The sequence below is a fragment of the Xiphias gladius genome, chromosome 19, assembly GCF_016859285.1.
Source record: "Xiphias gladius isolate SHS-SW01 ecotype Sanya breed wild chromosome 19, ASM1685928v1, whole genome shotgun sequence".
NCBI lineage: Eukaryota > Metazoa > Chordata > Actinopteri > Istiophoriformes > Xiphiidae > Xiphias > Xiphias gladius.
In genome coordinates, this window is record NC_053418.1 from 27,054,923 (window position 1) to 27,077,358 (window position 22,436).

The 22,436-nt window shown below is 39.8% G+C and overlaps 1 protein-coding gene across 2 annotated transcripts in view; it reads right to left on the minus strand.

Moving 5' to 3' along the window:
* The window catches only part of tnc (tenascin C), a 40,815-nt gene extending 18,626 nt beyond the window's left edge, over positions 1–22,189 (minus strand). Inside the window, exons 1-9 of one of the 2 annotated variants that reach the window (XM_040155619.1) lie at positions 21,673–22,189; positions 19,262–20,482; positions 16,516–16,779; positions 16,312–16,427; positions 15,635–15,788; positions 5,316–5,585; positions 4,749–4,934; positions 1,962–2,051; positions 431–694 (exon numbers count right to left, since the gene is read on the minus strand). In XM_040155619.1, coding sequence (XP_040011553.1) covers positions 431–694; positions 1,962–2,051; positions 4,749–4,934; positions 5,316–5,585; positions 15,635–15,788; positions 16,312–16,427; positions 16,516–16,779; positions 19,262–20,482; positions 21,673–22,156 — 3,049 coding nt within the window. In that variant the 5' untranslated portion in view covers positions 22,157–22,189. The remainder of the gene's footprint in view (positions 1–430; positions 695–1,961; positions 2,052–4,748; positions 4,935–5,315; positions 5,586–15,634; positions 15,789–16,311; positions 16,428–16,515; positions 16,780–19,261; positions 20,483–21,672) is intronic. The other variant, XM_040155618.1, reaches the window with a different exon arrangement.
* Between the last annotated feature and the right edge of the window lie 247 nt (positions 22,190–22,436).

A 22,436-nucleotide genomic window follows, 5' to 3' on the forward strand; every position in this document is an offset into this window, starting at 1 on the left:
TGTTACTCTGGATAATCCATAGAACACCCGTTCAGTAGTTCTCATAGGGATTATTTCTTTAATAGAAAGTAGTTACACTGAAAACCATCTGAAGCAAGGTCTTTGGGTTAGAATAACCAAAATAGTGTTTCTGGAAGGCCCAAACTATCACCATAGCTACCACTTGAGACAGGTGAGAATGTGGCTTGGATAAATCAGTCCTTTAAAATTAGGAATGTGCTGAAATTGTGCAAAAAAAAAGCCTTTGATAGAAATGTTATCTGGGTAATAATACAAAGCAAGGTATCGGATAAGTCAGTATGATCATGTACGAATGAGTGGAATTCCCCTGTTTCCTCACAGACATTTTAGACACTCTGTAATGTCAATCAAGGCCCTAATCAAAAACGTTGCGTTTGAATACGGAAATTGTGTTTTTCGCAGTGCTGACCTGTGGGTGCTGAGATGGTAGCGGGTGCACTGGTCCTGCGGCCCCTCTCAGCAGTGATGCTGATGGTGTACAGCATGCCGGGTGTCAGGCTCCTCAGGGTGTAAGACTCAGAACTGCCTGGGACCACATCCTCAGCCCTGTGGCCGTCAGCGGAAACATAGACCAGTCTGTAGGAGTCCAGTTTGGCCAAGGGGCGCTTCCACTCCAGCATAATAGTGGTCTCTGTCACCTCTGCAACAGCCAGGTCCTTGGGAGCATCCAGGGCTAATAAGAGGGGTAGAGGAGGGGTTGTTTAAGATTTAATACTACAAAGCAGCTTGTCCAAGACAAACACTGAAGCCATCATCTGAGACGTTTTTACACGAATTTCTCTTTTTTATTCTTGAGTGCCAATTCACATAAAATAACACAATTCAACACAATTCAACCAATAGCCATGTTATGAGACTGACTCTTCTCCTCTAGCAAACATGCAGCCATTTGTTTTATGTTCACATTTTATTTCAAATAAAGAGAAGAACAACTGGGCCGTTAGCTGGAGCAGCAAAAGGCACAGTGGCTTTACAATCAAAAAAAGCAGTGCCATACTTTTCATACTGATTAGCTAAGCATAAAGTGACACTTTTCTGATGCAGGCTGTAATACATATGTGTGAACTGCCATGAATTCACACATTTCACATACCTAATGAAACAGTATTATTTTACACATCTTTATGAAATATGTTTTGTTTAAAATGTGATGTCAAAAATGCCATAATGTTTAAAATTATGTCTACAGGCTTCCTGAAAATTCCAATGAGCTCCTATCCAAACTGATTGCTTTTAAATATGTCTTATAAAAATGTAAATTCATTTTACTCTGACTGCCTTTTTGGAAATACAAACTTAAATTCACCTCCACTGTAAGTGTGCATTGTAAAGGTTGGAAAAATCTAACATTTTTTTAACTATAACAAAAAAATAATAAACCATTTCCATGATAGATTTGCACAGGATTCCAGTGGAACAAACTTTGAAGTCGTTCTACTGTAGATTTTTGAGGAAAATTAAAGGAAAAGCCTAAATAAATTTTGAATATAAACCAGGCCTCCATTGGCTGAAGCTGTCAGTCCTGCCAAGCTAAAATACGGATGCAGCTTGAAAAAAATAAAAAAATGATTCTACTGTGACTGATTCAATTGTGCTACCTTGCTAGAACACTACACTATCAATGTAAATATTTGTGAAAGATCATAATAATAATAATAATAATAATGATAGTACAAATACTACTACTAATAATCACGAACAGATAAGCTAAACTTATTTGCAGGCCAAATTTAGTAGTAAATTCTACAAATGTGCAGGGTCATATGAAATTGTTGGGTCTATGGAAAGCAGGACAGTACATATTTATATATGCAGTTATATATGTGCATGTGTAAGTGTATACATATGTATGTTTGTAAGTATATACTGTAAGGTGCAAATATCTATGTGGATATATTTATGCATATTTATGTAAATATGAATACATGAAAGCATCTCACCAGTCACTGCGTTGGTGGTCGTCGGCAGACTCTCCCGCTCATCCTTCACAGCTGTGACACCCATCCCATACTCTGTGCCAGGTCTCAAGCCTACATAATAGCGTAAAATAAAAACACAGGGATACAGAAATAAAAAGCAACGTCATGTTTTGTTTGTACAAATCCACTGAGGTGTCACTAAATAAACGATGAGGAGGCTCTGTAGTCAAGTGGTCAGTTGTTTCAGCTAATGGCTCCAGTGCCTATGGCAAACACAAGAATGCTCTCATGCAGGTTGATTGCATAATAGATTGCAGCCTAATTGCATTTCATGGTAAGCCTGTTCTCGCCGTGGAACATCAGTGTTGTATTTGCACTGATGGATCTATAGGGCCCTTGTGGCAGAGCAGGAACACTACTTGCTATGATACACCAGGCTCTGGTGGTCCTTTGGTCTCTACAATTAAGCCCTCCCAGCCATTGCCTCTAATTCCTTTATTAACTCCCACAGAGGTCATCACACACAGAGTCTTGCAGCATGAAATTACACCTAATGCCCTGGAAACTCATTATCAATAAAATCACGAGCGTGAAGGCAATTACAGATGATAACTGCGTGAAAGAAGTGCTGAGGTGTGTCTGGAGTGGAGGGGGACATCGGCTGAATGGACACAGTGCATTATTTCCATAGGATGGGCCTCCCAAGGACAAAGAATTGGACCAGACAAAGACACTATTAGCCCGTCTTTGGAAGCTTTTTTTGTTGTTTCTCATGGTGTCTAATCCTGTCATGAAGCAGAAGACCAGTGTAGAAACAAACAGAAAAAAAAAACACATCCGCCTCAAAGTATGGCTCTATAATTTCAGTGGTGCAGATAGATGAAAAAGCGCCCACTTTTCTTGTTTGAGCAAGATTTCACTGTGAAACAGTATGCAGTATAATCAGTTTGAATGCCAACCCCCCCCTGGATGATTTTCTAATAAAGTGGCTGTTTTGTAGATGGGCAAACATTTCACAGCACAAAACAATGGCCTCGCATCATTTTTTTTTCTTCCACATATGCTTTTTAGCTCTGTCATTTGGATGCAAAGTGGTAATGTGCTAATAGTGAACTCAAAGCAGACAAAAGAATAAAAACACTGAATGTGTACAGTGCACAGTGAAAGCCCATTTGTTTTGCTGAGCAGGACTTAGGACTTAAATTTTGCTCTCCAAATAAAATGTCTTAGTTAATAAGATAAGATGTTTTGGTACCACTTAATAAAAACAGTACCAATGGCTTTATTAATGATTGTGAGAGAAAGTTTCAATTCTTGTATGTACTCTTTTTCGCTGCTTCTGTGACCTTGCTGTTATCTTCACCCTCCAACCTAAGCATTCTCAGCAGAGACACAGACCCTCATGCTGTCCCTCCAAGTTCTTGTCTAAATAAAGCTCATACGGTGATGCATGAAAAGACCAGAAATCCATTTATCCATCTTAACATCACATTATTAATGACCTCTGCGACAATCTGGCATCACGAACAGGATCCCAATATGACAAGTATTCTGGGTGAGTAAACCTTTAAGAATGCTAGCCCAATGACTTTGCCTGATGGGAGTGGAAGTCTTCTTTTATTTCTAAATGATGAAGTAAAAATTATAAGTAATGGATTAAAGGCAAACTGCAACTCTTCCAATGTACTGGATATTTGAAAATTTGGCCTAATATTTCATTGCACATATGGGTTTTGATCGTATGGCTTGATTAATCCACATAAGGGTGGTGCCAGAATTTGCTCTTACTAGAGAATTCAAACAGTTATTGAAAGTAATAAATATAGTCTAAGGGTTTCAGTGAGCGTCTTTTATTCAGGAGTCAATAGACATAAAGCTGCACCAAATAGCAGATATGTTGTCTCTTGTTGGTGTCCAGCTTGTTGGGCTCAGTATAATTCCAGTGTAATTTGAGTATTTTTCCACTGGTATGGTTAAACTTTTACTAATGGTCTTTATATATCAGTAATAAGCTATTAGTAGGAACAACTTTCTCACAACCAGGTTTTCAAAAATCCTTGATACCACTTTTAACTTTTTATTATTAAGGATTAATAACTTGTAACTAATAGATTTATTAACAGTTAATACATCATTTACTCATCCTTTATAGAGTAATTAGGATCATAAGCTATTAATAAGAACACCTTGGGTGGGCAGATGGTGAAAAAATTTATTTGGCGGCTTTTTACCCTTATCCAGGATGTAATTTATCCAGGATCACTCCAGGAAGAACTCTTACTTTCTGGGAGAACATCTGGACCAAAATCCATTTAGTAACATCTGGATGGATTGATGGATCATTGATGGATCACAAACAAATGTGTTGATACGGGAGGTTAACTACCAGCCAAAGAGATTTTTCACAACCTGGCAACCTGGAAGTTGTAAATTAAATTATTAGTAAATTTGTAAATTATTTATTAACTATTAATAAAGGTATTAGTTACTTCTAACCTCTTAATAATGGAAAATAGTATGAATAAAAGAATCTGCACAATTTGCACTATGTAGTATCTATAAGCATATATATGTATAGATGAATACACTGTATATATATTCATGATAACTGGGCAGACTCCATCTATTGATGAAGAAACTGAGATGTTGCTGAAAGCTCTTGAAAAACTAGTAAGTGAACCCTAAGTTAAGGTTGTTGTACTTGGAAAACTGTTGCATAACACTGTGCCTGGATGGATTTGTTTGTGTGTGTGTGTGTGTAAATGTGTGTGTGTGTGTGTGTGTGTGTGTGGCTTTGTGGGGCAGTACCGGTGATCTTGGCCTGGGTAGTGTCCTTGGGTCCAGGGGGGAAGAGCAGCTCTCCGTGCTCGCCTCCAGACAGAGGTCCATACTTGATACGATAGTTGTCCACCTGAGCTTGACTGTTCTTCCACTCAAGGGTGATGCTTTCATCTGTCAGTTCCATCGTCTGCAGGTCTCTGGGGGCGTCTAGGTCTAACAGACAGAAATGGACTTTAGATAGATGTAACCTTACCCTAACCTAAATGTAACTGTATTTCTAATTTAGATCCAAACCTTAAGTAGTGCCTTTTAGAAGCCAAGATTGATATTGGGGGATTATCATTATTTTGTAACGAGGGGACATTTGGTCCTTTAAGGAACACAAAGAGCCATGTAAAGACTTCATGCAACAGTGCATAATCCCATAAAGCAAAGTATGTGTGGTCTTGAGATACAAGGCGCAGCAGGTCATTAGACTATAATAAACAGTTAACGGCTAACTGCTTTTCATCTAGCAAGAAGGTTATATTATGGTACATTCTTTTTTCTTTTGGGGCCTGAAAACACAGCACAGCTAATTGTTATCAGTATTACCTGTGAGGAAAGACTCATAAACAGGAATACTGGTCCTTTCTCCTATCCGAGCTGTCAAAGACACCTCATATTGGGTGTCAGGGTTGAGGCCTCCCAGGTGGTACTGGGTGTCAGTGGAGGACAGCTCCACCCTGTTGCGGTCAGCGGGGTTCGAGCTGGGCCCGTAAGAGATACTGATGCCATCCACCTCGGCCACGGGCTGGAACCAGGTCACCAGTGCTGTTGTGTCTGTTACGTCACGCACGTCCACCTGGCTGGGGGCATCAATCACTAGAGCGGTAAGGGGTAACATGGTGGAGGTTGTTAAAGGATTATTACTAGCAATACTGATCTCCTTCTATTTGTATACACATATGGTCAATGGTATTTTACGAAAGATGTTTTATAATCAATTTGTTTGAGCAGTTAAGTTTGAAGTTATTCTGAAGTGATTCTTATTTTGCAGCATTTGAACTGAAACGTGTCCACTTAGCAGGTATTAAGAGGTGCCATGAACCTCTTTCTTAACACTCTTCCTTCCTCTACCACTGCTCTCCTTCTCTCTGCGACGCTTGATGATAGGAGACATTGGATGCACAATATTGACATTTGTAGTCAGGGTACAGAAGAAGAGATGTACTGATCCACGGAGTGAAAGTGATGAAACTGCTGGCTCTGGAGACTGAGCATGCATCAAGACATCGCCAGTGTGTAGGACTTTACATAGAAAACAACCAGCATTCAGTCAAGCACGGTACTGCATTAAGTGCAGGTGTGTCTGTGACTGGCTCAGGCGGAGCGAGTTTAGGTTTAGGTGCAGAAGTTGCACCTAAACCAGACTGTGCCTGGTCATTTAAAATGTATTTTGTTCCACAATGTCTCTTAACAAGTGAACTGAAGTCAACATATGTGTGTGTTAGAGTTAAAACTCTTTCACCTGGAGCTTAAAATTCCCATTTATACCATGACTATGACTTTCCAACAATGTAAATGGATAGGGAGAGAGAGAATGGAGGAAAATAAAACTGGATTTCCTATACAGTTTTGAGATTGTTTTGAGATTGTCAAAATCTGAGCTGTCAAACAAACACTTACCGCCCCTCTCCGTGCGAAAATTCACAAGGCGCTCTGTTTGAATCTACTTTCACAGTTTCCCAGTGAGTAGCCACTGTCGTGTTTTAAGAAGTATCAAGAGAACCCCCAAAATTAGCGGAATAACTGCTATTATATCACAAATTGTGAAAGAATAATGCACCTGTTGACACAGTAACATAGCAAACATTACAGTTCATTTACGATAGAGGACTGATGTAAAAAAGTGGAACTTTCTGTAAGGTAACTGATAATTGAGAAGTAGTTTATGCTCATGGTTAGCTTATGAATGCTGATAAGATACATTCGATTTAATGATACTGTCAAACTTTGTGTTTTAGTCTCAATTTGTATTTGAGCAGAGGTAAAAATGTTTTTATCACGGTTATATCACCTTGCCTTGCCTTGCTCTACCAATCGATGGAAATGAATCCTGACAGTGATCATAGATCATGAAATTAGGGAGCACAGTGGGGTTGGTGTGGGGTGGAGGCAGCCAGGGTGTTATATGCATGAATGCAGTCATTTCAGGTACTGAAAAATGTGATAGCCCTCTTGCATTTATGAGGTTATTCAAACTATTTATAGATCAAATCCCTGTGTCCATGAAGGGCGCCTTTTCACCGGCCCGGAAATTGATTTGTCGCACACAAGCAACTTTAGGAAACTCAACCCTCTGTGCTGGGTTGATAAAATGAAGAATCTATGTTTGAGCTTAACACAGCTTTTTCTTCTGTGACACTTGGATGTCACAATACGATTCTCTTGGGAGGCCGGTGGCCGTCTGAGCCTGATTGCTTTACTGACTGGTGCCTCCCACACATTGTGGTTTGTGTTTGAGGGGGAAGTGAGAGGGGAGAGGAGCGAAAGGGACCCGCAATATACAATTAGCCCCTCAGCATGCAAATCCCATAGTGAGCGCCACAAACTGGTGTAATGGGAGACATTAAGAGAGCAACACGGAGAGTAACAAAGAGAACTCTGAACCTCATAATCCAAATAGTGCTGACACGTGGGTGTACATATTTGTGTGCACAAGTGAATGCATGTAGATTTTAAAAAAATATTCATTCTCTTTGACTTTTTTTTTGTCTTTCAAGATTTGTTCCAAATACATCCTTTAGGTGCTTTTGGTCAAAAACAGAGAAAGAATTTAGAATTTTAACTAAGGAAGAGAAATTGCCCTATTTTTCTGCCAATGATCAGGTTAATTCAAGAAAATCATATGAATGTTCAACATGACCAAACCAGTTGCCACAAACACAAACAGTATTTTTTTCAGCAGCTTATTGCTACTACCGTAATAACAAGAAAAAAGCTTATTTTCTCATCAAATTATGTGAAAATTTTATTTTACATTTTTCATTTTCAAGTTATGTAAAGATGGCCCAAAATCTTTTCAAACTATAATTAAATCTTTTTCTTGTTATCAAGAAACATCTCACTTTATCTTCTATATTATCTTTAAAATATTTAATTTATATTACGGTCTGCGATTTACAACGTAATTTAGTTGTATGAATCAAGAACCAATAAAATATTGACCAGCTCCTACTGGTAGTTAAATATAGGTACAGTGGAAGACAACATGACTATGGGGAACAAGAGAGTAACAATTGGGCATTTTAATGGAAAGGAGAAATAAACTCTTAAGTGTTTTTTGTAAATACTGGGTACGTACAGGGAAGAAGTACCTTATATGAACAACCCTCTTCATTTTGTGTAATTTATTTATTTAATCTTTATTTAATGGGCCAGTCTCATTGAGATTAAGGTCTCGTTTCCAAGAGAGACCTGAGAACAAGAAACAATCACAAGAACACATTTAGCAAAACATAAATAACACAACTACACAATACACAGAACTATGAAACAAGGAATTACGATAACAGTTACAAGGATCAGAAAAAACATTAGATAATAAAGCTTTAAAATCTCTGTGGGAAATGTAAGACCCTAGTTTGAGGGCAGCTTGCAGTTCATTCCATTTAAACAGTGCATAGTGCCTGAAACAAGTTCTGCCAACATTAGTGTGTACATGAGGGAAATCTAAGGTTAAGTAGTTACTGGATCATGTACTGTAGTTACTAGATTTAAATGAGAGAATAGACGTGAGGTAGTTTGGAAGCTTCAACAGTAGAGCTTTATAAATGAATAACGTGAGATGGCTATTATTTCTTGACTGTAGGGAGATCCAGCCCACTGTGTGATACAGAGAACAATATTTGTCATTTGCAATAAAGTATAATGCACTACCATACACAGGGTTCAAGGTGTCAAAGGCAGACTGAAGACGAGTCAGGGCCTGGGCTGGGGTGGAGCCTTGGGCATAGAAAATTGTATCATCAGCAAAAACATGGAAATTGAAGTTTTTATTAGGAACAATTATGTCATATATGTATAATGTAAACAGAAATGGACCAAGGAAAGACCCCTGTGGCAACCCATTTCTGATGGTAAGGTGGCCTTGACTGAGTACCTTCAGCAACAACAATCTCAGTAAGGTAAGAGTGAAATCATTTAAGCATGGTTTCATCTAGACCTACAGAATATAGTCTGTGGAGTGGGAGTTTATGATCAACAACATCAAATGCTTTTGAAAGATCCATGAAGATGGCAGCACAAAACAGTTTTTTATCAAGGGAGGAGACGATGTTATTAAAGACTGAAACTGCAGCTGGCATTGTGCTGCCGCCTGGGAGAAAGATCCTAGGATTTTTGCTAAGAAAGGAAGTTTTGATATTGGATGGTAGTTGTTGAGATCAGAAACATCACCACCTTTGTGTAAGGTTACTACTAAGACACTTTCCCATGAAGCTGGAATCATGATGGTTAAAAAAGTTATGTTAAAGACATGAGTTTTTCAAACATCTGCACTGCTTACCAAACTAAAAGAAAATTTGCAGTCAGATGAAGCTGATGCATTGGGGACTACCTCTGCTGGATGGATATGGTAATTATCTACAGTTGAATCTGCGGACATATTAAATAAAAGACCAGAGCAGAGGAAACTGTGATTAAAAACTTCAACCACGGATAGTCTATCGGTAATATGACCAGATTCCAGTTTGATTTGAGGTGGGAGGTGTGTCCATGGTGAGTTCTTAAGAGATGCAATAGTGTTCCAAAATGTAGTGGAACTATCACAGGCAGAAAGTGCTGACAGATAGATTTAGCCTTCCCAATCATACTGGTGCACATTTTTCTTTGTTGCCTAAAGGTTTACCAGTCCTCAGGGGTGCCACTGGTACTAGCCTTGGAACAAGCTTTGTTGTGGATGGCATTGAGAGGTCTTGAGAGAACCAAGAACTGCATCTCTTTTAAATTCTATGTTTTTTGTGAGGGGAATATCTGCCAGGAATAACATTAAAAGATTGTGAAAAGTTCTCCAGTGCCACAGCTGGATCAGTAATAGAAAAAATATTATCAATGCCAGAGACTGACAAATCATTTTTAAAATCCTGAAGATTAAAATTCCTACAATTTCTTGTGATGATAATTAGAATCTGTGAGTTAGGGATTTTAGTGACTCTAACACAGGCAATGGGACATTGATCAGTAGTGTCAAGGGCCAAAACACCAGAGGCAGGGTTTTTGTTACGTCTGTTAATAAGTATGATATCAATTAATGTGTTAAGAGGATTTTTGAATTATTGTATGGTGGGTTTTTTTATTAGCTAAAAAAGATTAAGTTCCAGGCACTCTTCTTTTAATCTGCTAGAGGTGTCAGACAGCCAGTCCAGGTTACGATCCCCCATTATTATTAACTCAGAGGAGGCATACAATGACCAGAGCTTTGCACTAACCACTACTCACAAAACAACACAAAACTGCAGGATTAAACTTCCCAAAGAGCCTGAAAAGAAGCCTGATGAACGTGAAACACAGTGGAAAGTGCTCTGATAAGTGCTGCATAAGTGCAATAGATGTAGGGGAGATGGTACTATGAATGCAAGTTTTTATACCCAAATACTGAATGAAAAGATGAGTCCCAGTCGCAAGAAACTTGGCAGGAGACAAATGTTCCAACATGACAATGATTCCAAAAACACTGCAAAAATCACAGAAGTGTTTTTAAAGAAGAAAAAGGTGAACTATGGCCTGGCTAAGTACGCCCCTGACTTGAATCCAACAGAAAACCTTCGGAGTATTTAAAGTAGAGGGTGGAGCAACAAACCCCCTCTAGCAAAGAGCATCTGAAAAGAATCATCTGTGAGAATGACAAAACATTTCTCCACAGATTTGTGCAAGACTGGTATCATTCATGACACAGAATATAGAATCTGCCATCAAAATAGAGGCAGACATACAAAATATTGAAAAAATAAAAGAAAGGAATCTCATTAATGAAGGGTGTACTGACTTTAAGTTGGTTCTAGATATGGGAGATGTATGCATTTTGGCCAGAGAAGACCAATGGTTAGAAAGAAGAGTGAAACGACTCACGTGATGGCAGGGTGGGTCAACGACTCACTTGTCACCCTAACGACCCTCAAGGTGTTCGCACCCATCTAGTCTGCCCACTGAACACAGAGACAAAACTGACATCAACCTTCCCTCAAATTCCCAGTAAGACAGGCAACAAGCCCGAAATATCGAAATAACAGAGCTTTACTGGGATTAGTAACTGTAATTAAGTAAATAACGAATTCCCAATTGTAATCCCTTACCCTACTTGTTACTGAAACAAGACTAGGTCAAAACCTAATATACAGCTGGACCGTGTATGTATTTGCATTCTGCCTAGTGTGAGCTTGTTTCACCCCTTTGTCTGTTTGCTTCTCTCCTATTCTCCGTGCTCACATATACAGTAATTTAATACAGCTGAATTCTCAATAAAGCTTTTCTCATTTACATGTTTAAGTCTACATGATAACCAGCAGCCACTTCTAAGTCATCTCCACGCCGCTGCTTGGCACTGATAAAATCCTGATTTTATATCCATGACGTCGTCTGGCAGAATCACCAAACACCTAAGTTAAAGACAACTGCTTGAGGGGAGAAAAGAGAAAGTTAGAAGCTAATTCACATCTGTGTCAGCTGCCTTGCGATCAATTGAAAGCGATGCATAGAAAGGTGTGCCTGTGGAGGTAAAGCCCAGCCTCCCGCTTCTATGGAAATTAGCTAAATCACTAGATTTGTCATGGGTGCTTTTTTGAAAAAAAGTCATTAAAGGTGTGTGGAAAGCCTGTAAATCTAGTGAAAAAAGTGCTAAATTCGTAACAGTGCCTGTAAACGCCCCCAGATGACATAATAGAACCTGTTCACACCAATTCATTTTGACAGAGCAACCGCCAATGGGGAAACTCCACCATTCGGCTGGCCAACCAATGGTGTAACTTCATAACTCAGTCACGTGGCATTTCATCAGTCAGTCAGTCAGTGAGAGACATTCATGTTTATAGGGCTGGCCTCGCTGTTGCAGTCATGCCAAAAAGTAATCACATTACCGCCACACGCTACGTAGTAATGAATTTACTGCTCAACACTGGTTACGAAGTGTTACCCAACATATCGCATTAAAACAGGAAACTCTTCTCATTGTATATAAATGTTATATAAGAAACTTCCATTTTTTTGTTAAAATCAGGAAAAAGATCTAGTTTTTACCTTAAAAGAGACCCTCTTGCCTAGATCAACACATATGACATACCACCCTGTGGCTAGATGGTACAGTATGACAATATGAATAGTTTGACATTACGGGAGAGACACTTATTGTTGAGAGTTAGATGAGAAAATCAATACCACTCTCATATATGTTGGTATGAAGCCGGTAGACAGGAGATTATTAGCTTACCTTAGCACAAAGACAGGAAATAGGGGAGAACAGGTAGCCTGGCTCTCTTTTGAGGTATTAAAATCTACCTACCAGCACCTCTAAAGCTAGTTAACATGTCGCATCTTATTTGTTAAATCCGTAAAAATGACAAGTAGTGGTTTTATGGGGGTTATCTGCTGGCCAGTGACTTCCTTGAATCTCAGCTGATTGCCTGGACACCTCACGATGACGAAACAAGTCACACGTTCTCCCAGCTTCTAGTCTTTATGCTAAGCTAAGATAAATTTTTCAAGCTTCATATTTAGTGTACAGACATAAGATTTTTTTCATCTAACTCACAGGCGAGAAAGCAAATAAGAATATTTCCAAAAAAATGTTGAACTACTCCTTTAAATGCGCATTTGGTTAAGCCTCTCTCTTATCAGCATCCCAACCAAGTAGCCTATCTTCTTTCTTTAAGCACTGAAGAACTGATCACATTGTGAACCTCCCTGATGTTTTCTAAGCTATTTATGTTTCAATTTATGAAGAATAAAAAGTATCAAATGCAGTCATCATCCATGTTATTTAATTAATATACTAGATTTTACTTAGAATGCAGAACAGTATGTGCTACTCATAAGAATAAGGGGTTCAACCATCACAATAAAATAAAACTAGAGAAGAGAGATTATCGCTGTGCTATAGAATTCATTGAAGAAAATGACAAAAAAGACCACCTTAATGTGCACTACACTTAGTTATCACTGTAATTTACCAGAAATGCTCTTACTGCTGGGTTTATAGGACAAGGTTATGACAGGCTTCTAATGGCATTTCCATGCAACGTCGTGTTTATTCTGGCACAGTGTAGAACATTTTCACACCATAAATATGAAAAAAGTGGCCTGACCGACTGATAGAAGGAGCAGCCATTTATTAAACTTAATGCTGAATATATGAGGAACATTGCTGTGCTTGTTGCATCTGAAGTCTCCCAGGGCTAACAGCTTGCAAAGTCTGAGTAAAGGTTTAAGTTTCAGCCAGCCACAGAGACTTCCTTTTAAAGAAAATACACATTTAACAACTTCAGCAAGATTTGGAGCAGTCAAGGCACCTTAAATTAGCTTGGTGGCTGGTCTGGCAGGTGAAGTCACGCATTCAACCCTGTTTTCTCTCTTTATATTAATCCCCAGCCCCAAGTTTCTCAGAGTGTTACAATCCATTGGGCTTTATTACCTGATGGAGCTATGGAGATATCTCATAACTTGCCAATAGACCTGGAAATCCATATCTCTTTTTACTACCCCCCCTAAATCACAGAAATGCAATGAAATCTAATGAGCTAATCACTCAGGGCTGACATGTCAGGCAGTTTACAATACTCTGCTGGGAGCTGCAAGATGGATAAGCCAGGTATAGAATTAAATGAACCTACGCAAGGTGTGAAGATAGAACCTGTTTTCGTGTTTAACTTTGACAGCTGTATGTTACACTTTATTCCACAATAACCTCTATTTCTGGAAAATCCTCACTCTTAATCTGCAGCAATGACTCAGAATGGTGAAAAGAGAGTTTTGGCTTATTCTCCCACAAATGTGTTTTAATACAATGGTTAGGATTTATATCAAAAGGTCAAGATTTGGGCTACTTGTTATGACAATACCATTCTAAATGATGGTGATGTATTAAAATGTAAAATGATGATGGTCTTTTTCCACTGATAGTGATGACAGCGAGCTTCAGGGCAGTGACAGGAGGTCAAGTTTGAAGAGGCATTTCTATAGGTTTCGTTACTCCAGAGCCAACACACAGAAACAGCACTTTCTTGTTCTGTATAGAGTAAGATGAGATTCCTTAAACCAAGAATGATCCATATTTGTCATGTATGATAATACAAACAACATTTTGCAAACTGGAGAGTGGAATACAGTACACCCCCCCCCCCATATGTAGCACAAATTTTAAGTGAATCTCTAGAATATCAGAAAGAAAAAAGTGTGCATGCACATTTCCATCGACTACTGATATGTGAATATTTAGAGCTGACCGCAGTTGGTGCCGATAACTCTCCAGTCAGGTCACATTAAACCACTGCAGAATAAAGGGATGCTGTAATGCATGACTCCAGCCCCAGTCCTGTTCATTTTGGCCATTCTGTCCCTGTCTCCTGCAATTTTCCCATCCAGCCACATGATGTTCCCAGGCTCTCCATCCTGTCCCAGTCACCTCACTCCCCGCGCCCACCTGTGCACCTGTTCATCATTCCCAATCATGACCTACCTACCTACCTACCTACATACCTGTTCCCATTTCCCTCATCAGCGTCCATGCATATATACCAGCCCGGTTTATCCAGTCATTTCATTAAGATCTTCAAGTTTCTCATGTTGGTTTGGACTTGTGTTTCCTACCTGCTTCTTAACTGCACCTGCACCTCAGACCTGTTTGTGTTCCTGGTTATGTTTCTTTGTGTTCCTTGAGTGAAGTATCCTGTTTGTTCCTGCTTGTTTGCCTGCCTGTGTGAACTATGTTTTTCCCCCTGTCTTCCTGTAAGCCTGGTTTTCTTTATTAAAATACATGTCTGCATCAGCCTGTCTGTGCGTCTGCATTCCTCATTGCTCCGAACTACAACTATGAGAGATGCAAAGAGATGACATCATTAAAAGAGCTAAAGTCAAACAATGCTGAAAACATGACAGAAATACGTGTAAATACGATGTAACTTGAAGGTTACAGTGTCATCATCGTTCAACACAATTTCATTTCTTTCATTTCCATGTTTTCATTTCTTCAGTGGAAGCTTGAGTGAAATTTAAGTGACATGCTTCATGTACGTCATAATTTATTTACTATGTGATTTTTAAAAGTTATTTTATATCGAAACATTAGCTTGTCCACCTCAGCCAAGCGTAAAAACTTTTTTGCAATATTTTGACCCTTTTTTTTTTTTTAAATTTCCTGTGTTTTCGTCTTTTTTTATGCACAAATTGATACATCAAAACAGGTGGATGGAAATGCACCAGTATGGAGGAAGTAAGAAATACTAATATAATGTAATTTCTCATGCTTTGTATTTCTGTGTTTCATGACCAAAATTGTCCAGCTTCCTAAGGTTCCACACAGAATGAGAATCCAGATAATAAAGACAGAGGTTCATGAGATATATTTTTGGAAAAAAAGGACCATATGTATGTTCTAAAATTTTATAATTTATGCATTACCTGTTTTCACTTCATTATCATGTTCTTCTTGGTTTTTACAATTAATTATTTCTTTCAATTATTTGATACATTATCAGAAGACCCCAGTCTTCCAAAATGGTGAAATATTTTTCAGAGATTAATAACAATAATGCAGTCAAAGCTGAAGTTAGAAAACCGCCTGCAAACTGAGTGTATGTTCACCATTCTGGAATAAAACCCCTCCAATAAGTCTAAATCAAAAGATTGATAAGCCAGTTAGCAGTGTGAATGTGTACACTTACTTGTGATGACGTTCTTTGAGGCAGGTGGTCCACGCTTGTTGTTCTTCACCACCTCCAGTTTGACCTCGTACTCCTGGCCAGGGCCCAGGCCCGACTGCTCAAAGGTGGTCTCTGGATGGCCAAGGGAGTTAAGAATCTCACCATCCTCCTCTTTCTGCCAGCACCAAAACACACCAGTCATCACCACTTCAAACACTAGTCCTGGCATAATGTGAGGATTGGGGGGAAAAAACATCCAAATCATACATAATGGCGCTCTGGGTGGCGTTAGGACTTAAGAGTTGACAGGGTACGCGGTTTAAAGAGAATGTGGCTTTTAAGTGGATCCCAGTAGAACTGTTTGAAAAGGTTTCTATGAGCACTCAAAAAGGAAAATAAAGCATTAAACAAATTTGCTATGTACTGCATGGAGTCATTGGAGCTGTCAGGACATGCTGACAGTTTTGACTGCTGTGTTTTTGCACTCTTGCTCAGCTAAACCATTTTCCACAGGATATTTCCCCTGACACTAATGCATGCACGTTAGTGAATGAATGAATTTGAAGATGTGGTTTGTAAAGGGTTTTCAGCATTTTCCTCTAAATTGTGGATAATGATAGAGAATGTGGTAGGCTCTGGAGTTCAACCACCTTCTGGAATACAGTAGCTCCATTAACATAATGGGTACAAGGACTCACTGTGTTTCTGAAGATGAGGTTCCAGCCATCAAAGGGAATGTCCAACGGGTCCCACTGTACCTCCACTGACGTCTCCCGCACCGACTTGAACTTGAGTCCTTCAGGCTCAGGCAGATCTGGGAGAAATGGAGCAAAACACTAATTACATTTCATCTAGATTTATACACTGCATTTCATAAATTGCCACACAGAGGAATCACATACGTGTTGCCATCCTAGCACTGACTGGAACACTCTTCTTGTTGTTGAGAATAGCATAGACACTGATCAGGTACTCGACACCAGGTTCAAGCTCCCGAATAGTGGTCATCTTCTGGTCCCCAGGAACCCGCATGTCTAGCTCCAGACCTCCTGCTGCTGTGGGCACATAGGTGATCAAGTACTCGGTCACACGCATCTCATTCTCCCAGGAGAGGTCCACTGTCTCGGGGTTTACCTCAAGCACTTTTAGGTCCGTGGGTGGTGAGACTGTGGAGAAACACTGAAAGTCAATCATCTGTATTGAAGGTTTTAAAATAGTAAAGTTAGTAACGCAGTGATGGGGAGTAGGTAGATAAACTGACTAGCTGAACAAGTGACAAAAGAGATAAGATAACATTTTTGCTGTAAATTTCACTAAAAGCTGCTATTGTTTTGTAACACAGGCTATTCGAGGATTTAAGCATTTTTTTCATCAATTTAAACTGGGGAACTCTTACAGAGGGACAGAATCCATACATAAATTTAACCCTCAAACAATGTACAAAGTTGAATGACATGCAAAAGATATAATCTTAAACACATGAAATGAGAGTTTTCATAGACATTTTCATTCACTGCTTGGTCTATATTGTATACAATTTGCTTGCTATGACCTATAGCACAGTCTGAGATCTCTGGAATTTTCTGACTGTTCTCTCAGTGTAGATTACCCCTTGCCCCTCACCAATGGCAATTTTCCCGTCAGCAGTTTGCAGCACCACATTTTAACATTTTTCCGTGTGATTATGCAGAAAATATCAATCTAAACCAAAACAATTCACTGTATGGTCAGTTGTAATGGGAAATCAAAACTTATCTGTCACCCTTTAACAATCGCATTAAATAGAAACATTTTCAATCTATATGTAGAAATAGAGACACTATCTGTAAAATCAAGTGAAAAAGGTCTGTATTTCTGGAAAAGGAAAATAAGCTATGTCACCCTAGTACAAATTATTAGATTCCTATCAAAATGAATTTCCAAAAAACTATTACATTTTATATTATGTTAAGTGGTCCCTGGAGTCAACTTTGAGTGTCTATGATGTTAAAAAAGCACACTGTAGGAATTTCTAACTATATAAAGATAAAAGACAAAAAATTACCAGAAGCATTCTGAACAATGTAGCTGATTCCAATACTAGTTTGTCTACACAGGAGGCATTTCAGGTGCTCTTTTCAGTTGTCCTGCCTGGTGATCTACACTCAATACTGTGCCTCAATGTATCCTGTCTAGATACAGACTTAATGGGCGTTCCCGGGAAGTCCAAATTCACAATTTAGCAAGTGCAAAAGGAGGCTCAAGTGGACTGTTACGTACCATATTAATTTTTGAAAACATTTGCTTTTTTTTCAAATTTCTTGCATAAATTTATTGATGTTGTAAACAGGCTGACTAATTTGGATTTGTAATAATATGTAGGTTTGTTTTTTGTTCATCTGTGGTGTGAGGATCCTCAGTTGAGGGTTGAATGTAATATCATGTTTGGCAGCACATGTAAATTGAACATTTTGCAGCACATTCGGACCATATATTTTATGGCTACTATGCAATGTTGCAGACAGGCAAATACCATACATAAGTCGGCAGTATCAATACTGTTAAGAACAGTTCAGAAAAATACTTTAAAATTATAAGGCAATATTTTCCTAACTTTTTAGCTATATCAACTTTACAGGATGAAAATATGTCAAACGTGTAATTTTTAGCTTGGTGGACATTGTGCCCCCAAATTAGTTACAGGGTCAGAAATTTCAGTTAATTTCTGTGTAAACACATGAGATCTTTAAGTCCCATCTAATAGTGTACTTCATGCGGTCCTGCAGCCTTGCAAACTTGACGTATGACGCTGAAGGCATGACTGTATGTATGAGGTTTAGATTCAGCCACTTCAGAGGACTGAAGCAGCTGCTGCTCTGCTAATGTGCTGCTCATGCTACACCTCCTTCGTGGGCACATTGTTAGAGTCCGAATTGCATCTCTGTGAAATCAAGCAGTGTGCATATATCTGTGTGTATGTTGTTTTACTTAAAAAACTGCACTAATGAGTATGAGTGTAATGTAAAAGGGGTGATTCAAAGTTTTGAATCCACAGAGATTTATCACCTTACTATGCAGTTTTTCTCAACTCTACACACCGTTTTAGCGTAGTTCAGCTTATTGTTTTGTTATATGGCCAAAAACTTTTGCGTTCGGTTTAGTGTCAGCAGCAGCAGGAAGCTTTTCTCAATGAAAAAGCTTTGATAAACCCACTGTACACTACCTGTCTGTACCAAATGGAAGGCAGACAAAGATAAAGACTAGCTAGTGAAGAAGCATTTAACATAATTGCCTCAAGAGTTGGTGGAGACCAAAACAGAGCTAAAAGGAGAGTGAATATTGGACTTACATTCATCAGATCACCAGGAGTAAAACTCAAAATCACTGTTGGTGGATGTATAAAAAGGCAATATTTTCCTAACTTTTTAGCTATATCAACTTTACAGGATGAAAATATGTCAAACATGTAATTTTTAGCTTGGTGGACATTGTGCCCCCAATTGGCCAAAAAATGATTAATGCAAATTTAAAGCCATTATTTGTAGAATCTGAAAATTTCTCTTACTTTTGTGAAACCCACACCCGCAAGTAGTAGGATAAATAATTTCTGTTAAAACACTGTAATGAACCTGTGGAAAGCTGCACAGTATGTATGAGGGGCTGTCTAACCTTCAGAGCAGTCCTCTCCAATGAAGCCCTCATCACAGACACACACTCCGTTCTCACAGCGTCCCTGGTTCTGGCAGTCACCCGGGCAGGTCAGTATGGAGCAGTCCGGTCCAGTGAAACCCTCATAACACACACAGTTGCCATCGACGCAGTAACCTCTTTCTAGACAGTTCTTGGGACATGTCTTCTCACTGCAGTCTTCACCAGTGAAGCCCTTATGACAAACACATTGTCCGTTCATGCAGTGGCCACGGTCCAGGCAGTCATTGGGGCAGGTCAACTCACTGCAGTCTTTACCTGTGAAGCCGGCGAAGCAGAGACACTTGCCATCTGTGCATTCTCCACGTCCCATGCAGTCTTTTGGACAGGTCTTGACGCTGCAGTCCTCTCCGGTGTAGCCCTTGTCACATATGCACTGTCCGTCAATGCAGCGGCCCCGGTCATGGCAATTGTTGGGGCAGGACAGCTCGCTACAGTCTTCGCCTTGGTATCCTATGTCACATACACATTCTCCGTTAATGCACTGGCCCCTGTTGCTGCAGTTGTCAGGGCACGAAAGGAGGGAGCAATCTTCTCCCTCAAATCCTGGATCACAGATGCACTTCCCATTGAAGCAATGGCCTCTCTCGTTGCAATTTTCGGGACAGGTGAGCTTGGAGCAGTCCTCTCCACTGTAGCCAGTCTGGCACACACACTGGCCATTCACACATGTGCCACGATTGTTACAGTTGCCAGGACAAGTGAGATCACTGCAGTCTTCCCCAGTGTAGCCTTCTTCACAGTAGCAGGTGCCATTGATACAGCGTCCGCGGTCGTAGCAGTCGTTTGGACAGATGAGTTCAGAGCAGTCGAAGCCCGTCCATGGCTCGTCGCAAACACACTCATCCTCTACGCAACGCCCACGGCCCAGACAGTTGTTGAAGCAGTTGGTCTGGGAGCAGTCCTCACCGATGAATCCTTCCTCACAGAGGCAGGACCCGTCGATACAGTGGCCATAGTCACCGCAGTCCAATAGGCAGAGCTCAATACCGCAGTCATCCCCACCAAAGCCCTCAAAGCATTCGCATTTGCCATCCACACAGCGCCCCTGGTCCTGGCAGTCGTTGGGGCACTCAGGTTCGGTGCAGTTGTGGCCCTTCCATCCGGGCTCACATGCGCAGCTGCAGGTGTCAGTGCTCCAGTTCCCACGACCATTACAGTAGGGCTTTGTCGACACTTCGCCTTGAGGAAGGCAAGGAAGGAAAAGAAAGTAATATGAGAGTATTCAAATGTGATCACAAACCATTTAGTAAAACAGTATGCACATATACAAGCTCTAGCTTCATATCCTAGAGCTGCATCAAGCAACATCACAGAATACCAAAAGACCAAAAAACAGTCCCTTCAATCAAACGTGAGAATTAGATTTGAATGAGACAGACTCTTCGAGCAAATTGGGGGGATCCATATTAGTTTGTGGAGACATGACATCTTCTCGTTTTCTCTAGCTGCACTTTGTGAATTAGGTTGGTAACTGATCAGTGTAGTTTTACATACAGTACTAGCTAAGCCATTTGACAAGTATTAGCCAATTAACTAAAAATTGTTTTATTGCCACCCTTTTTCTTAAGTATGGTTTAAATAAGTTTTTTACTGAATTTTAACTTCTAGGTGGCCATTGGGTTCAGTCCAAACTATGAAAATTAACTTACTGTGATTTAATTCTTTTTAGTTTTTCTTTATTTTGACAGAGTGATTGTAGTTTATCAGAGTCAACACCTTCTTATTTTTGGTTGTTTGCTATTATTTGATAGTCAGTAGAAACATGGACAGGGGTATAATATGTAAGTCAAATGCAAAGGGAACTTAGACATTGTGAAATTATAATGAGAATTTCACCACTGTTTGTAAAGAGGTTGATTCTCAGTGTTGTATTCTAACAAATCAGATGTTGGGTCATTTAATGAAGAAACAGTGAGAGCTGTAACAAGAAGTCTGGATCATCATTTTGACAATACTGCAACTGACAGTAAACAATAATGACTACATACTTACTGTAATTCATTAATTATCTCAAGCAATTTTTGTTTTGTGTATGCTGATTTCCATACCATAGTAAAATGAATGGAAGACAATGGCTGCATAAAAGGTTGGCAGATAAATCTATGAACCTATGCATGCTTAGGAAAGGGGTTGGCAGTAATGTGAAACACAGCCAATTTGTGGTTAATGGAATAAAAAATGCAAAGCCATTGCTATTGTCTCATGAAAATATTGCCAGAAACTTTTTTCCCTTATTTGAAATCTGTATGTATGACCTTTCTACTCTCAAACACGATATACTGGAAGCACTTTAGAAATAGATTTCACTTGAGTTGACTAAATGCATAGTAAACAATAAACTCACTGGTATTATACAATAAAAATTATACCTGTAACTTGAGCTCCACAGCAACCTGTCCCACTGCTGCACTGCTCCCTCAAACTAGACAGCTCTGACTCCAGCATCTCCAGCCTGTTCAGGATATCCTTGATGTCTGGCAGCTGGTTGTTGCAACTGCATGCCTGTTTGGGGATGTTGATGCGGTGGGTGAAAACAATCTGATTGTCGCCGTCCACCGTGTGCTCCATGTGCTCAGTGTTCTGAATGTCCATTGGGGTGCTCTTGTGTTTGACCTCTGTGGCTCCAGGCAAGTCGAGGTCAACAGAGCAGAGGGACGTGGAGGGGACGTTGATGTTGTAGACGTGGTTGAATACTACTGGCTGGTCAGGGTGGGGCAGGGTGAGGTTCTCCTGGGTTTTCTTGGGCATCAGGGCCTCTCTGCGGTGGCGGATTACCTTCACCAGGCCGGCCGTGGAGAGCTGGAGGAGCAGGGCTACAGACATGCAGCCTAAAAGAAAGCCTTTCATCTGCATGATGACACCCTGGCTCTGCGGCTTCTGATGAAGGAGCAGCTGAATTGAAACCAATCTATTCAGGTATCAAATCGGTGTTCTTGTCTTGAGTCCTAGAATGAGTAGGATTAATTTTTTTTACTTTTTTATTTACTTTCAAGGCACATTGCTTTGTCACATAGTTCTTCCTAATGTAGGAATTACCAAATAACCAAATCATTTATAGAGGAATTCACACAGAATCCTGTTGGATATTCCCTTTGCTGGTTTGCCCTTGCCCATTTGGGATAGATTAAACAAT